The sequence below is a fragment of the Micromys minutus genome (genome assembly GCF_963924665.1).
Source record: "Micromys minutus genome assembly, chromosome: 4".
Classification (NCBI taxonomy): domain Eukaryota; kingdom Metazoa; phylum Chordata; class Mammalia; order Rodentia; family Muridae; genus Micromys; species Micromys minutus.
The window spans coordinates 38,959,474-38,976,633 of NC_137973.1; the positions used below are offsets into that span (position 1 = coordinate 38,959,474).

Sequence of the window (17,160 nt, forward strand, 5' to 3'; positions counted from 1 at the left end):
TGGAATAAGAAAACCAATGGATAGAATTTGGAAAGGGCCAACAGAGGTAACAAGTTAAAGGCAAGAATACTATAATTTTTACAGGAATGACACAGTTAAAATGACACTAAAAGGAGGGAATCTCAGTCCGTGCTGGACAGCAAATCAAGAAAATTTCCCGTCTTTGTTGCAAATTAAGATAAAACAAACAAACAAAACAAACCCTTTTCTCTAGGCTATCAGTAGCTAGACCAGACTTGGAGAAGAGAAAACATTTCAGGTTGAGCCAGTGTGAACCAGCACTAAGGGTTAAGCTACAGTTCTTCCAGTTTTACCTACAGCCCAGTGACTGCACTTTTATAACCAGATTCTTTTCAACAATGGTGGAGATCCCAAACAAATCTTTTGAGTCACTAGTAGCCTTTGGGTGGATAGTGGTAAAGTTTAGAATTTTGTTTTTAAATAAAACCCTGAGCATTCGTTTTATTTTTTGTTTTTTTGTTTTGAGACAAGATTTCTTTGTGTGGCCCTGGCTGTCCTGGGATGTCAATTTTAGAATAGGCTGGCCTTGAACTCAGAAATCAGCCTGTTTCTTCATCCTGAGTGCTGGGATTGAACGTGTGTGCCACCATGCCTAGTCTCTCTAGTGTTTATTTTTAAAAACGTATTTGTATATGCATAAGCGTGACTGTTCAGAATCTGCCCTAGAGCTTCAGTTACAGATGGTTGTGTCCTACCTGACATGGGTCATCTGCAAAAACAGTATCACCCCTAACCTAACAGCTGAGAAATCTCTCTAGCTTCTCTCTAGCCCCGACCCCCGTTTTTGCCCCCTCCTTGGAAATGGGGCCTCACACAGTAGTTTAGGATGTAGCCCTGTCTGGCTTCAAACTCACAGCAATACTTCTGCCTCAGCCTAAGAGACTATTCACACTCAAAAAGGAGCTGTTCTTTATAAGTCTTTGCATATTTACTGAGTCCATACTACTCCAATGTAGGATACGATTTCAGAAACCTTGAATTCTCAACAAATAGGTTGATTATAGTTGAATATCTTACCTTGAGAACAAAGGTTGATAGAAGGACAGAAAGAACAGACACAATTTTAGAACAAAACAGGTGTATTTCTTCTATTGGACTACCTGGTACAGAAGACAGTGTGGCATGGATGGATAGTATGAATGACAAATAATACAAATATATTTTATTTGAAATAAACAAAAAATGCTTACACAGCTTTCATTTGCAAACAAACTTTTGCTTGACTGTATTACAGAGCAAAATAAAGAAAACAAAGCCGAAGCAAAACACCCTTCTGTTTTAACTTGTATTTGGGGACAGGCAGGAAGACACTACTTGGTTTTTTTAAAAAACTGACCTTCCCCTAAGGCCTGGTCAGAAAAGTGTAAACAATGTGAATGAATCCACCATTACCAGTTGTCAAAGGTCATGTCACATTACCTGTGTGTTCTGAGATCACACACACATACCTGCCAACATACCTGGGAAGATAGCTATATCACAGTTACATATGAGTTCTAGGCAGGTAGGATGATGGAGAAAGAGTAACTTGGAATGAATTTTACATGTTTAGAAGAAAGCACTAGCATTCTCTGAAATACCAGGTTATGACAGATAGAGACTGTCTGGGAGCCCTCCTGTTCACTTTGGTTCATTCCAGCTTTGTGGGACACAGCTGTTTATTTGTCTGCTTACAGAACAATCCTACCAGAGAGCGTAAAGCACAGATACCTATTATTCCTTCACTTCTGTGTTTTCAAGTTTTATATTCTACTATATCCACAGTATGTCAGCAGCTCTCAAATATGAAAGAGCAATACTTACTAATGGGCAAAACTCTTCTAAAAATGCCAACATCTGTTGAGGCGTTCCAGCAGGTATTGCCACTGGCAAGAAAAGTGGACCCAGGATAGATAACCAAAACTTGGTATAGCCAGACTTGGTCAGACTGAATCAAGACTTCTAGCTCTGATCCTGTGTTTTAATTTTTCCACACACTTAAACATAGAACTTTGGGGGGAAAGTGTCCATGTGACAATTCTTATAACAAAGCTTCAGGCTGGCTACATCTAAATTCCCTTGCAAAGTAGTAAAGCACCTGTGACCTTTACAATAAAAACAACCTCTACTGACTGACAAACAGAACTTAGGGCTAGGGCCTAGAGAGGAAGGATATGTTATAGGCATGAGTTCTATTCACTGAGAGACAAAGGCCAGTATTAGGGTCTAAACAATGCTCATAATATTGGGGTGGGGTGGGAGAGATTAAGGTGGAGGCTCTCTTAACAGAGGTTGTCTGACCACACCACTCCAGCATTCTAGTGATTAGGCATCATTCACTTTCTTCCACTGAAGAAAACAGACCCATGTGATTGACAACCCTAGTTTCCCAATGCTTTTTCTAAGCTGTTCTTCTTACATCCATGGTTACAACAGAACTAGATGGGAGGAGACAATGAGAAAATGAAAATAAGCAAACATTCATGTGCAGGGGATGTGGTTCAAGTCTTTGGATTTAAAAACAAGTCTCCAGAGAAGCTGTTGCCATGGAATTTTTAGGAAACTTCCTTTGCCTTCCAACATGGACCCCAAAGCCCCAATCCAAATGTCTGAAAACTATAGTTGTGAGATGCTATAAAGGATCAAAGCAATCAGACCGAGGAGGAGTGTGTTGTCCACTTAGCGTGTGGGTAGCGGAGCCTCTTCAGCAATTGGTGGATCACTAAAAGCCACTGGAGGACTGGAAGTGCTTAAAGCACAGGGGTAAAAAGTACTCAACAGATAACTCCATAAAACCAGCAATAGATAGGCCTTCATGGCTAGGAAATTTTCTAAACAGGAAAATGACTTCAGGATATATTTCTTCGACATTAAATGTAGCAGAATTAAAAAAAATTACAAGTAGATATAGCGATAACAGAAAATTACAAAGCAGAGACACACAAAAGAATCGAGACAGTGCTGTAGGTTCAACAGTATTCCATGAGGCTAGAAGATCTGTTCACTTTGTTAACTAGCAAAATATCACTCTTGTTTGTTTATAAATCACTTATTTATCATATGACCACACATGTTGAATCCTTTTCTTTCCATGTACTGGAGACTCCTACAGACGGCCTTTAAGCATTCTGCATTTCTTTGCCAATCTTGTAACTGAGTATCTTGTTCCAGTCGATTTTGGTGCGGGTAACTGGAAGCTGCCGGCGCAAGGCCTTGAACGTGGTGTCTGACATAGTTTGATAATTTTCACTAATTGCTGTCTGCAATAGATAATTAATGATGAGTTGCTTGAATAGAAAGAGTTGTTTGTAAACAGGAAGATAATCAGACAGTCAAAGGACATGTTAGAAAGAACAAAGGAAGAAAACATGTATGTTGAGCTCCTCTCAAATCTTGAAAGCAAATCAAATTCATCTGTACTCCTGAGACATGCTAGAGTCTCATAATTGTAAACAGAATGCCAAACTGCAGGGCCTGTGAAGTCTCACACTTAGTAATACCCAACAGTGTATGCTTTTTGTTAAAGGACACGAAGGATTAAATAAAACATGTTCACAGAGAAATAACTTCCAAATCTTCTTACCTGATACTCATTTTCTGCACTCTCTATGATTTTAATAAACTCCTTGGCAGTTTGGACTTCATTCTAATGACAAAAAAAGAAGGAAATAATATTTTTAAAATGATAAAAATATGTAAGCAACAAAAAGACACTGAAAAGCCTACTCTATGAACTAACATTTGTATAAGGATCCTAGTTTATTTACTGCTTATATATGAATTATCTCTTCAACACACTGTGACGTGGGCTATCATCTGACAGATGAAAAATAGAACTTTCTGAAGTGACCTGACCAAGATTATGAATAATAAAGAATCTACAGACTGATGGAATGGCTCAGCAGATAAAGATGCTTAGGCTTGACAATCTGAGTATAACAACTGGAACCTATATATTAGTAGAAGAAAGCAGACTCCCATGGGTTGACCTCTGACCTCTACACAAATGGTATGTATGTACCACCATTCTAAAATAAATTAAATACATGCATCAACAATGAAATTAAAAAAAAAAAAAAAAGAAAGAGAAAAGATGGGTTCTAAATCTAGCACTTTCCCATCTTGAAACTGTGTGTGTGTGTGTGTGTGTGTGTGTGTGTGTGTGTATTAAACCCAGGACCTTATGCATATAGGCGAATGTTCTAGTACAAAGCTATACCCTCAGCCTAACTGCCCCCTCCATTTTGGCTTTTTTTGACTCAAGGTCTCTTATACTGCAACCAGACACCCATCTTGCTATATAACCAAGGATGACCTTAATTCTTATCTTTCTACTCTTGTATCTCCAGTACTAGGATTATACTTCACACTTAGTTTTTCAGCCCCCTTTCTTGTGTATGTGTACATATGCCCTCTGAGGCCAAATGAAGGCTCTGCACCCCTTGAGCTGGAGTTACAATATAGGTGCTGGGAACTGAACTTCAATCCTCTGTAAGAGCCATCTCTCCCAGTCCCGTGTTCCCTCATAAGCCCTTTAAAATGTTTAAGACAGGATCTCATAAATTTATATAGGTTATGTATGATCTCATGCTATTAAGTAAATGAATAATAAATTAACACAGCGCTGGGAATACAGGTGGTATAGACAGGAAGAATAGGAGTTAAGGTCATCAATGGCTATAAAACAAGTTCAGAGACAACCTAGGATATATAAAAATACTGTCTCAAACACCACCCCCCCAAACAAAGAAAAGAAGGTTCTTTTAAAACATGACAACCACCTTTAGTCAAAGATTTTAAAGCAATACAGGCATTTGGTAATAAGAAGCACAAAGAGAAACTGTTGCTATACTCACAGAAACAGTTACTGAGTCCTGCACATCTTTATGACTAACCAACTGAACATTGCCATCTTCATAGTAATGAACCTGTGAGAGATAATATTTGAGAAGGGTTAGTGCAGAGGGCACAGTCCATGTTTAAGGCCATCTTTACTCTAAACAAACACTTAATATGATCAATGACAATTCTCAATGGTAAGAAGTAAATTTAAGAAATCTCTCTTTAGTAGAGGAAAATGGATTACTAAGTTTAGCAAATGTATGCTTGTTCTACTATGGGTGCTGGGCTACACATATGCATACAAACACAAGTAACATTCTGCCTCTTTTTCAGACAGTCTTTATAGATAGTTTTGGTTGTTGTGGAACTTGAGGAAATCCTACGCTGTCCCTCAAGTGACAGGATCCTACTCTAACAGTATCAAAAAGATCTATATAAAAAAATCACTGAGCAATGGTTTTTCTCTATGAAAATCAAGGACTCTTAACAGACTCTAGTACCTAATATCTGAGATACTTTTCCATCTGTATGATTATTAATATTGGCAACTAATCTCATTAAGTTGAGGAAAAGCTTGAAAGTCAAAGAGAGGATTAAAAACGAAAATATAAGAGAAAAAAAACTAAAATATTTATTAGTAAATTACAAAGATAAGGGGCTGGAGAGATGCTCAGTGGTTAAGAGCACTGACTGCTCTTCTAGAGGTCCTGAGTTCAAATCCCAGCAACCACATGTTGGCTCACAACCATCTGTAATGAGATCTGATACCCTCTTCTGGCGTATCTGAAGACAGCTACAGTGTATTTATATATACAATAAATAAATAAATCTTTTTAAAAAGTTCCAAAAATAAGGAGATGGAGAGATGGCTCAGTGGTTAAGAACATTTGCTGCTTTTACAGAGGACTGGGGTTCTGGTCTCAGCTTCTACATGATGGGTCAGAACCATCCATAAATCTAATTACAAGGGATCTAATTTAATGTCCTCTACTAACCTCTTTAGGTACCAGGCACATAACAAGGTACATAAGTATATGTGCAGGCAATATAAAATAAAAAAATATATAATAATATATATTATTATAAAATAAATACATATAAAATAAAAATAATTTTTAAAAAAATTACAAAAATAAGCCAGGCAATGTTGGCCCACACCTTTAATTCCAGCACTCAGGAGGCAGAGGTAGGCAGAACTCTGTATGACTTTGAGGCTAGCCTGGTCTACATCATGAGTTCCAGGACAGCCAGGGGCACACAGAGAAACCCTGTTTTGAAAAACCAAAACCAAAATCAAACAAACAAAAATGTACAAAAATAGTGTTGGGTTCTTGAGATGGGTCAATGGTTACAGACTTTTTCTTATAAGCCTGATGATTTGAGTTCAATTCCTGAAGCTACAAGATGGAAGTAGACAACCAACTCCCAGTGTTGTTCTATGGTCTCCTTGGCCAGAGATGGATGTACTGCCACACATGTACCACCCTTGCCCCCTAAATAAAGGTTAAAAAGTTGCATGGTGGAAGCAGTTTGGAGCTACAGCTGTAGTTTAGAGGTAGAGCACTTGGCTGTTCTACGCGAGATCCCAGTCAATCCCTAGCACCACAATCAAAAAACAGTTTTCAAGAGGCAGAGTACAAGTCACACCTAGTAGACCTAAGACATGTAAGGCTCAGGGATTTGGTAAGTAAACTATCTTTTTAATTTTTTTGACATATTAATTAACATAATTTATTTAGGCACTTCCAATTAACCCTCCCCCAAAGTAAACTATCTTAAAAGAACTACAAAGTGGCCTTACACAACAGGACGAGGGAAGCCATTTGTATGTGGGAAACACATAAGATCCTAATCCTGAACAAGGTTTTGAATACAGGAGTTATCACTTCAGCAGATAAGATGGAGAAGGCAGACTAGAAAGATGGCTCTGCAATTAAGAGCACTGGCTGCCTTTCCAGAGGACCTGGGTTTAATTCCCAGCACCTACATGACAGCTCACAACTGTCTGTAACTCTAGTTATAGGGGCACATACAAAACACCAATGCACATAAAAAAGATTTAAAGAAAAGGGGAAGGTCACCTAGCAAAGGGCTAAGTATCAGAATGGAATAAAACTGGCTTAGCTGAGGGAAGGACAAAGACCTCACTATATGAGTTGAAACTAGATTATGAGAGCAAAGACCTTATAAGCCAAATTAAGAATTTAAGCTTTATTCTATTAGAGATGATGGAAAAGTAGTTCAGATACTGTCGTTTTCTTCATTTAGTGCTATGGACTGAATGCTGGTGTCCTTCCAAAATTCAGCAAGAGAACCAAGAGGTAGCAAGCACATCATTGGGGGTGGGCAGGCTCTGAGAGTTCACAGCCTCTTCCAGCTTTCAGTTTGTCTCTAAACTTCCTGCTCCAGCTACTATGCCACTTGCTACTATGCATGCTCTCTGCCATGATTGACTCTTATCTTCTACTGGAACCATAGACAAATTTTCTTTTGTAAATTGCCTATGGTCACAGTGGTGTACTGTATCAACAAAAAAGGAACTAATACAGGTGGGAACAATACACTTGCTGTTTATAAATTATCAGCCAGACTGTTCTGTTGTAGCAGTCTACAGTCTTTGCTCCTGCACACATTTGAGATTTGAGTAAACGTGTGTCAAACTGCTTACTTCTTCAGGCCTACCATTTGTTGCCTCCGCTCTCCTAGTAGACCTGCAGCTAAAGATCAACAGTGACTTTTTTTCTTGTCTAGACCTAGGGATCAAACATAGGGCTTCACACATGTTAAGCAAACACCCTGTCTACTATGCAAGCCAAGATGTGTGTTTAGAGCTAAAATAAAAGAAGTAGGTATGGTGGAGGAGAATTGCTGCTAAGTGGACTGCTATAAAGTAGTTTCTAGGCCAGCATGGGCTATAGAAATTCTACCTCAAAACGAAAACAAAACAAAACAAAACAAACAAACAAACCAAAAAAAAAACCCTAAAACCCAAGCCCAAAATAACAACAAAAGAATATGTGACTAGTTTGAACTTCTGTCACAGTTCTTTTTATTTTTAAGTTCTTTTGAGCAAGTCTCACTCTATACCACCTGCCTCAGCCCTCTGAATATCTGGGATTAGAGCTCTGGGCCATAAGGATCTGTTATGCTTCATAAGAACTACAATATGAAAAAGAATAGAAGATAAGGGTAGTAAGCGTCACTGTCACAAACTCCAACAAAAATCTGAAAAATATCAGTTTTATGAGTTCATATACCAATGATGTAGCTTTAGAAATTCAACTTGAATTCTACTTCCTCTAAAGCAGAACCATCTTTAAGATCCAGTTACTAATGAAACAAAACCAAAGCACAACAAAGTCCCATTGACTAATACAAACTTCAATGTGCCTGCTTTAAGTCTTCGGAAATTGTTACTTCTCAGAATCAGCCTTTTGCCAAAGGATAGCAAATTAGCTAATGAGAAATATAAAGGGTAAATATCGAAATAACTTTTCCAAATAATATTCTATATATATATATATATTTATTTTATTTTAATTAAACCATTTATTGAGTGTATATGTATCCACGTGTGGAGGCCAGAGGATGACCTGCAGGAGTCGGGTTTCCTGTCCACCATGTGGGAACTGGGTATCCCATCAGTCATCAGACTTGAGAACAGATGCCTTTATTTGCTGACCCATCTTGTTAACTCTCATTCTGACTATTAAAAGGTAAGTACATGATAGGCCCAGCTCCTAGAACTTGGTGGGGTAAGCCAGGAGATTGGGTATATGTGACACTGTCTTAAAATTAGAAAGAGAAACAACCCATGTGGTGTACAGGCTTGTAATCTCAGCATTTTGGAAGTAGAGGGCAGAAGGATCAGGTATCCAAGGTTAATAATTGTTCTAGGTCAAAAGAGAAATACAAGAAACAAACCAAATCAAACCAATAAAACACACAGACCAAAAGAATCCCAGAACTCAGGACTGGGAAGTGCTTAGTATAGAGAGCTATTTCAGCATTCATTCCAAACAGGACAAAAAAGCCTTGCTTGGTGGCCAAGGCCCATATACCAGGATAAGGCAGTAGATCAGTCCTGTTGGGAATAAAAGTGTTCGTCACCATGCCTGGCATCCAGCTCCTAACTACTTAATACTCACTTAAATCTTCCCTGAAACCAGCTTCATTATTTCTAAAAGATCTCGTTATCCTTGAAAGAAAAACAGTAATCTAGTAGTATTCATACTTTATCAACCCAGAATAGTTCTCTCAAGTAACTCCTGGGAAGGAGGCTTCTACTTATATCCACTGCCACTGACCTCTTTTGTATCAATATATAGTTTAGTCCTCTTCTCCCCACTTCTCTGCATGGGACTGGGTTCAAGCCCAGGGCCTTGTTCACAGTAGGGAAGTGCTCTATTAATCTTTATTTCTAATACCAGAACAAAGAGCAAATGACAGCTTTATTTTAACACCATACATTTTAAACATCATCTATAAATACATTGGACTCTTACCTGAATCTTGAGCACTCCAACCACCTGGGCTGTAGGCGGTGTGATGGTGAACTTCCACTCTGATCTCCAACGACCATTCCTATAAAAACACATATAACATGATACTGCAGAATTAGCAGCAGGCACAGGAAAGAGGTGACCAGGCACAGAAGTTTGCAATAGTGTTGGTGGGAGCTAGTCTTGATGTGACAGAGTCAAGCCCATCACTACATAAAAGTTGGGATCCAGGTGGCTGATCATAAACAAGTCTCTCCTATGTGGACTCTTTTTCTTTGCCCCTCTGAAGTGGAGGCTCTTCTCAATCAGGGGGACTACTTGGGAACACCACACTGTACAATCAGCCCCAGGAATTGATAACCCCAAGGAAACCTAGGACTCCCGGCTGCATACTGTGTAAATCACATGTTCTCACTTGGTATGACAAAAGAGTACAGTTTAAAGTCTTAGAAATGGAAAGAATCTAAACAATGCCTAAGTCCTTCATCTTATAGATTGAGAACTAAAGTTTCTAAATCAAATAATCTATCCCAAGTTAGTTTTTAAACAAAACCTCAGTCATTGGTTTCTTTCCAATATAAATTAGATAAAAATAGAAGAGAATGTCTATTTCTTACCAGAAGTTTTTGGGTTGGAACTGGTGGCTTTCAATACATGCAATAATGGTCTGCTGTCCATCTATAGTTTTAGCGTAAACCTATTATTGGGGAAAAAAAAAACAGTTAGACATGAAAAACATATTTACCCTATAGGAAACTGTACAAAAGCAGTGCGCTATATTGAAAACTTTGGAAGGGGCTAAGTATCAGAGGCTAATAAACAGGCTTATAACACAGGCCTTCTTAGGATGTGAGCACAAAGCAGAAAACGTTACAGTGGATCTCAGGAGGCTACAGCTTCTGGCTTATCATAATGTAAGGGAGATACCAGTGAGAGTGGACCTCACAAAACATGCACAAGTCTAGCAGAGAAACTGAAGCTAAAGACAAGTCACCAGCTCAGGCAGGAAAACAAGGACCTGCAAACTATTTGGCAAATGGTTTACCATGTTAGTGGAGTTGGGTGAGATCTACTAGTGAGAGAGAAGTAGGCCATGCATTAAATAGCAGGTAAAAAGTTAGGACTGTCTTCTAAGAACCATTATTTCTGGTAATGCTGGTACAGAGGATAAAAAGCTGGAGGCCAGTTAGGAGGGTACAGATTAACCTAGGCAAAAGTCTAGGGCATTGTGAAAGAGAATGGAAAGGAGAGATATTAATGCAGAATGCAAAAAAGTTGTGCTGGATAGTTTTATGTCAACTTGACACAAGTTAAAGTCATTTGAGAGGAAGGAACCATAACTGAGAAAATGCCTCCGTAAGATAAGTCTGTAGGCAAGCCTTTGGATCATTTCCTTAATTAGAATTCAATAATTCTTAACTGATGGGGGAGGGCCCAGCCTATGGTGAGTGGTGGTCTTGGTTTCTATAAGAAAGCAGGCTGAGCAAGCCACAGAGAGCCAGTCAGTAAGTAGCACTCTCCATGGCCTCTGTTTCAACTTCTGTCTTGAAGTTCCTGCCCTGTGGGCTGGAGAGATGGCTCAGTGGTTAAGCACTCTGACTGCTCTTCCAGAGGTCCTGAATTCAAGTTTTAGCAACCACATGGAGGCTCACAACCATCTGTAATGAGATATGATGCTCTCTTCTGGTGTGTCTGAACACAGCTACATTGTGCTTATATACTTATATATAATAAATAAATAAAACTTAAAAAAAAAGTTCCTTCCCTGTGCGAGTCCCTGCCTTGACTTCCTTTAACAACAGACTATGATGCAGAAGCATAAGTCAAACAAAACCTTTCCCACTAACCTTGTCTTAGTCATGGTGTTTCATAGCAGTGGTAACCGTAACTAAGACAGAAGTCTAGCTCTATGTCATAATCCAAGGATAAAGGGAAAAAGAAGCCAAAGCATTTCTACACCTGAATGATATGGACTGACATGGTGCCATCAGCAGACTGGGAACCCCAGATGAGAGGTCTAATTAACACTCAAAGTATCAACTCTCAGGGTGGAGGAAGTAGGGATGTGAATGAAAATGCAATCACCAAAGAAAGCAAACAAATGGTGATTTAGAGTCTCAAATGCACTTGCAGTGTATTTTTCCTTTGACAGAGTCTCATTCTGTAGCCCAGCCTGGCAATCCTCCTGCCTCCACATTATAAGTACTGAGATTCTAGGTGTGATTCACATGCTTAGGCTTTGCCTATACTAACTGCACTATGAACTCTGTCGCTTTTGTTGTCTTGGTCTTCTGTTGCTCACCCTGGCCTGGAACTCACTATGTAGGCTAAACTGGGCCTCAAACCTACACCAATCCTCTTTCTTCAAGCTATCAATTGTGGGAATTCAGCCATGAGCCCTGATATCTGGTTAGACTGTAAACTTCCAGGACAGAGAAATACATTTTGGAGAGTACCTGAATTCACAATGGGGGATGAGGGGAGAAACAGCTATAGAGTAACTAGAATTGATGGGTATCGACAGCAACCTAAGAAAAGATTATTTCTAGAAGTAGGCAGCTGGGCTCAGTATGAAATAGCATATAGGAATTAAGGACCCAGAAGAGCATGCTGGCTTATTATGTTCAGAAAGTAGTTTGTATAGAGTGGCAAAGACAGTGAAAAGTCAAAGGTTCAGACTTGCACTGCCAGTGAATAAATATACTAACAAGGAAAAATGTCCTTGATTTTTCTGGTGGGACACAGAGTGCAAACCTAGGGGAAGGAGAAAGCAGAGAAGAAGAAGAAACAAGAGGTACAAAGAGAAGCTTAGAGAAACAGAAGTAATTTACAGGACCTAATGTGATAGACAGTAAGAGAAATAGAACTATTCTAATTCAGGCATGGTGGCACACACTTGTGATCCCAGCATCTGGGAAGTAGACACAGGAAGATGGAAGGAAGCCAATATGAAACTGTTTCAGAAACAAAAACAAGACCTTATACCTGAGTAATAGGGAGTATACCAGAATAGAAAATAAAGGACACAAAGCCACCCTGAAGATACAGGACAGTACAAAATCAAGAATAAGGATCCTTTTGCCTCAGATTCAAGTATAATTGGAAGGGAGGGGGATGGGACAGAGGGTAAACCAAGAAGGAGGACAACATTTTGAAATGTAAACAAATAAAATAACCAATGTGTCATGGAAGAAAGAATAAGGTTTCTAAGTATGCAGAAACAAATAAAATTTCAGTCAGTCTCAATTTTAATTAGATGTAGGAGGTTAGATGTTCATCAGATAATAGAAAATGTCTGGAACACATTGTACAGAAAACATAATACAGTGAGATAAAATTAGGGGCTTCTAGGGATGCTAAGAATGAAGGTTACTAGGATACTACTGTAAGCTGCACTGGGGCAATTCTATCACCTTCTGTAGCTCATGCAACTAAAAAAATAAAAAAGATCTCACGAGGGTTCTTAGGTATTGAGCTCTCCAGACTAAAAATGTCAACTGTCAGGCAGGGTGGTACAAGCCCTTAATCCTAGCACTCAGGAATCAGAGGCAGGTAAGATCTCTGAATTTGAGATTAGTCTATTCTACATAGTAAGTTCCAGCCCTGCTAAAGCTGCATAGTGAGACCCTGTCTCAAAAAGAAACAAATAAAATGTGGATAAACTTTGAATTGAAATAATGGTAAATTGAAAGTATCTTTAAATTGGCTAGCTGTTTTTTAGATTTTATATATGAGTTCTGTAGCTGTTTTCAGACACACCAGAAATCAGAATCTGATCCCATTACAGATGGTTGTGAGCCACCAAGTGGGTGCTGGGAATTGAACTCAGGACCTCTGGAAGAGCACTGAGCCATCTCTCCAGCCCCAGGCCAGCTGATTTCTAAGTGAGAATGTATTGTCTCTTTTCCAGAAAAATGTTTGAAATGGAAATCTGTACTTAGCTACAATGATGTGTTTCCTCTATTATTTAGAAAAGATAAAACAGGTAAAAACAATGGCACCATCCACTTATGCATAGCTTACACTGTGCCAGACACTCCCCTAACATCTTTCATTTACTTACCAAATCCTCACAGTAACACTATGTTTTATATAAACGAGGAAACTGAAGCACAGAGATGTTAGGTAATCTATACCTAAGGTCACAAGAAGTAGTTAAGTGATTGGGTTAGGATTTCAACTACCCAAGACTTCATAGTGCTCTTAACTAACTACACCCCTATTAAACTTGTCATCACTACAGGTTTAAAAGTCTAACTTGTAACTATGTACTGTGTATTTGAAGGTTTCAGAGAGTAGACTGTATCTGAAATACTAGTACATAGCATAGTCTTAGGAAGGAGGATCAACTGAAGTTCAAGGCCAGACTTAGTTACAGACTGAAGCCCCATCTAAACCAATAAATCAACAAACCAGGGAAAAGTTAATATATTCCAAGATTCTACACCCAACTTAGTCATATCACAAGGTATATTTCAAAACATGTTATACATCCTATAAACATATAATTTTATTTATCAGTTATAAAGTTAAAAATGCAGGCAGGCCTGATGCAAGCCTGGATTTCCAGCTTCTTAACAGAAAGATTTAGTGACACTGTTTCAAAACAAAAACTATAATGACAATTGGATACAGCTAAGTGGCAGAATGCTTGCCTAGCATGTGCCAGTCCCTAGGTTCAGTCTTTGCTTAATAATTTAAAAAAAAAAAAAAAAAGCTAACACACAATAAAGCTAAGCATGATCCAACCAACTATAAATCCCACCACCCACTCCCCGAAGACACCTCACAGCCCAGGCTGCCCTCTAATTCTCTGTAGAGTGAAAAATGACCTTGAACTCAAAGCCCCTGCTCCTACTTTCTAAATATTCTAAGATTACAAGTATACCATCAAACCTGGCTTTAATAAATTTTTTTGATGGGTAGAGGTGATTTATTGTGAGTAAATAAGAGAAATATAAAATACAACATTTAGATATTTTAAACTTATGCACTGAGATTTTAAAAAGAAATTTTCTAGGGCTGGAGAAATGGCTCAGTAATTAAGGAACATGGACTACTTTAGAAGAGGACCTGAATTCAAACCCCAGAATCCATGTCAGGTGGCTTAAACATCTCTAAGTGCATTTTCAGGGGATTAAATGTCTCTAACCCCCAGGGGCACGTGTGCTTACACGCAATCCCTGCCTCTACTCATACATAATTAAAAAACAATAAAGTTAAACTTTAAAAAAGAAAATTTCAAATGCTTATATTGCTTTAGAAAGTATTTAAAGAATAAAATTCAGAGATGACAATAACCAAGAGAAAAGAAGTAAAGTCTGGTGGGCCAAAGGTTCAAAGGATAAGGTAAATGTAAGAAAAGTAACTTAAACAGTTCTCTGAGGAACAGGCAAGATACTTAACAGTACAGAAGCCGTTGGAATAATGATCTTTCACATAGGCTCTTAGAGCGCTGTCACACGATTCCCTCCAAGACTTCAAACCTCCATCCACATCCTCTGGCTGCGGGTCACTTGCTTCTTTCCGTAAATGATCAAACTTAAAGGAAATTTTGTTTCTTGGATCTAAAAATCTGCTGTTGCCAAGGTCACCGTGCTCTGTAATTAAGACCTTCCAGAGAAGAATTACAAACATAAGTAATTCTATAAAGATAATTCTTATTATGTTTTGCAAAAAGAAATAATAAATATCCTACAAAAGTTAACTTTTCATATTTTTTCCACATTGACTTTTAAACAATGTATCATTTTTATTCTCATAAAAATAAGACAATGGTTTTCTACTCACAACAATACCCTTTGTACCTTTATTTCCATCCAATGTGTGCATGTATCATCATTGTGTATGTATTTCTAGCTAGAACACCAACTTTCATGTGTTCATTTTCACACACTTTATCAAACTTCTCAGGGCCACTGTATTATTGTAAGCACTTAAGTAATATAGCTACATGGTTTAAAAATGTATTAAATGAAATAATTTTCTCATCCTTATCTCCTAACTAGCAAATTCCTTGAGTAACTTAGGTTAATTCTAATCAATGTCTCCTGGTATTTTTGTTACTTTCTCTGCACCTCTCTGGAACCCAGGGGTTACATATACATAGCTAATAACTAAGCCATGAGTCAAGTCAATGGCATTCTTTTTTCTTATGGAGGGAAAAACCCACCTAGTATTACCAGAAAGAAGAAATTTCTAATATGCAGACTATTTTAAAAATCAAAGACATAAATATAGTAACAGCCAATTTCCTATCTGCTTTGACTTTCCATCTCTATTGCAGCAGCATTACCTGGTCATCGTAGCCTTCTATCTTCACAGGCGTGAACTGATCCATGTTATACTGGGCAAACGCACTGTTTAAAGAAAGAATAGAAAAAGTAAAGTATCTCCACTTTACCAGCTACTTCAATCCAAACACTTTGGAACCATCTTTGACTTTTCTTTCTCTGACACTTCATCTCCAACCCAACAGTTTTATGAGCAGTTTAGCCAGAATCTTACTTCTCAGGTCCCCCACTTCTACTCTGAACATTGCCTTGCCTCAGTTCAGCTTCTGCCCTCTCACAAAGTTACTGGAATACATAGTTGGTGACTATTCTAAACCTTAAGTCTTACCATGTCATTATCATCTCAAACTCAAGAGATCCCTTGGCTCTGCCTCCCTAGTGCTGGAATTTAAAGGTGTGCACCAACACTGCCCAGATAAAAGAAAAACTTTTATCCATATAAAAAAATTTAAATACTTGGGCTCAGGGGAAAAAGAACTTCTTTAATAAGTAGGTTCTCTAAGAAATCTGTAAGAATTTGAACACACATACATACACATGTGCAAACACACACACATACACACTCTCTCACACACACAGAGCTTTAGTGTCTGTAGGTATAATTAAAACAGCCGAAGCATCTGAACTCTGTATTGACATAACCATTCCTAATTGGAAATCAGGACATTTAAGTTAGAGCATCATTTTTCAACGTGTGGGTCAGGATCCCTTTTAGGAAATGTGGTGTGTGTGTGTGTGTGTGTGTGTGTGTGTGTGTGTGTGTAAAATGACCCTTTCACAGGGGTCGACAGACTATCTACATGTCAGAAATTTACATTATGATTCAAAACAGTAGCAAAATTATTGTTATAAAGTAGCAATGAAAATAATTTTATGGTTGGGGCCACCACATAATGTTGCAGCATTAGGAAGGCTGAGAACCACTGTGTTTTCACTTTGTAGCCTAGGCTAGCCTTGAACACATGTTAATCACCCTGTTTTACCCACCAAATGCTGGTTGTCTCCATTTACTTTTTAGGGCATTTTACCCCAGTATCAGTGGTAATATGTTAAGAAGATACACAGAGTATCTTCAATGTGTTCCTTAGTCCGCTCAGTAATTATAACTAGAGAATCATATGAGTACAGTGATGGTCTAGAAATCCCAGGTTAACAAGAGTCTAGTCACAAATGCAGCACAGGCAGGGCAGATGACTGGTTACTAGGTAACAACTGTTAAAACACTTTCTATATTCAAAATTGAAACAGGTTACATAGCATACCAGAACAATTTCATGATATTTATGTGTTCTACATCTATAAATTCTTGCCCTCCCCAGTTCACTCTTTTCAGCAATATTCAATTGGAGCTTCCTCTTTACAGAGGGACTTTGGGCAGTTGGGTAGACAGTAACTGAAACAAAACTAGGTAAAACAGAATACTGATAAAGCCAGATAACAGGGACCCTTGAAAGCCACAGTTTACATTTGATTCTAGAATAATCAACAACAAACAGAACTCCAAACTTACAAGCCTCACCATT

General features: G+C 38.3%; 1 protein-coding gene across 2 annotated transcripts in view; it reads right to left on the minus strand.

Moving 5' to 3' along the window:
- Positions 1 to 1,099: 1,099 nt before the first annotated feature.
- The window catches only part of CAPZA1 (capping actin protein of muscle Z-line subunit alpha 1), a gene marked incomplete at its 5' end in the record, with an annotated part of 43,407 nt that continues 27,346 nt past the window's right edge, over positions 1,100 to 17,160 (minus strand). The window contains 7 exons of one of the 2 annotated variants that reach the window (XM_080915231.1): positions 1,100 to 3,260; positions 3,584 to 3,646; positions 4,857 to 4,928; positions 9,348 to 9,426; positions 9,962 to 10,041; positions 14,751 to 14,957; positions 15,640 to 15,703. In XM_080915231.1, coding sequence (XP_080771357.1) covers positions 3,120 to 3,260; positions 3,584 to 3,646; positions 4,857 to 4,928; positions 9,348 to 9,426; positions 9,962 to 10,041; positions 14,751 to 14,957; positions 15,640 to 15,703 — 706 coding nt within the window. In that variant the 3' untranslated portion in view covers positions 1,100 to 3,119. The remainder of the gene's footprint in view (positions 3,261 to 3,583; positions 3,647 to 4,856; positions 4,929 to 9,347; positions 9,427 to 9,961; positions 10,042 to 14,750; positions 14,958 to 15,639; positions 15,704 to 17,160) is intronic. The other variant, XM_080915232.1, reaches the window with a different exon arrangement.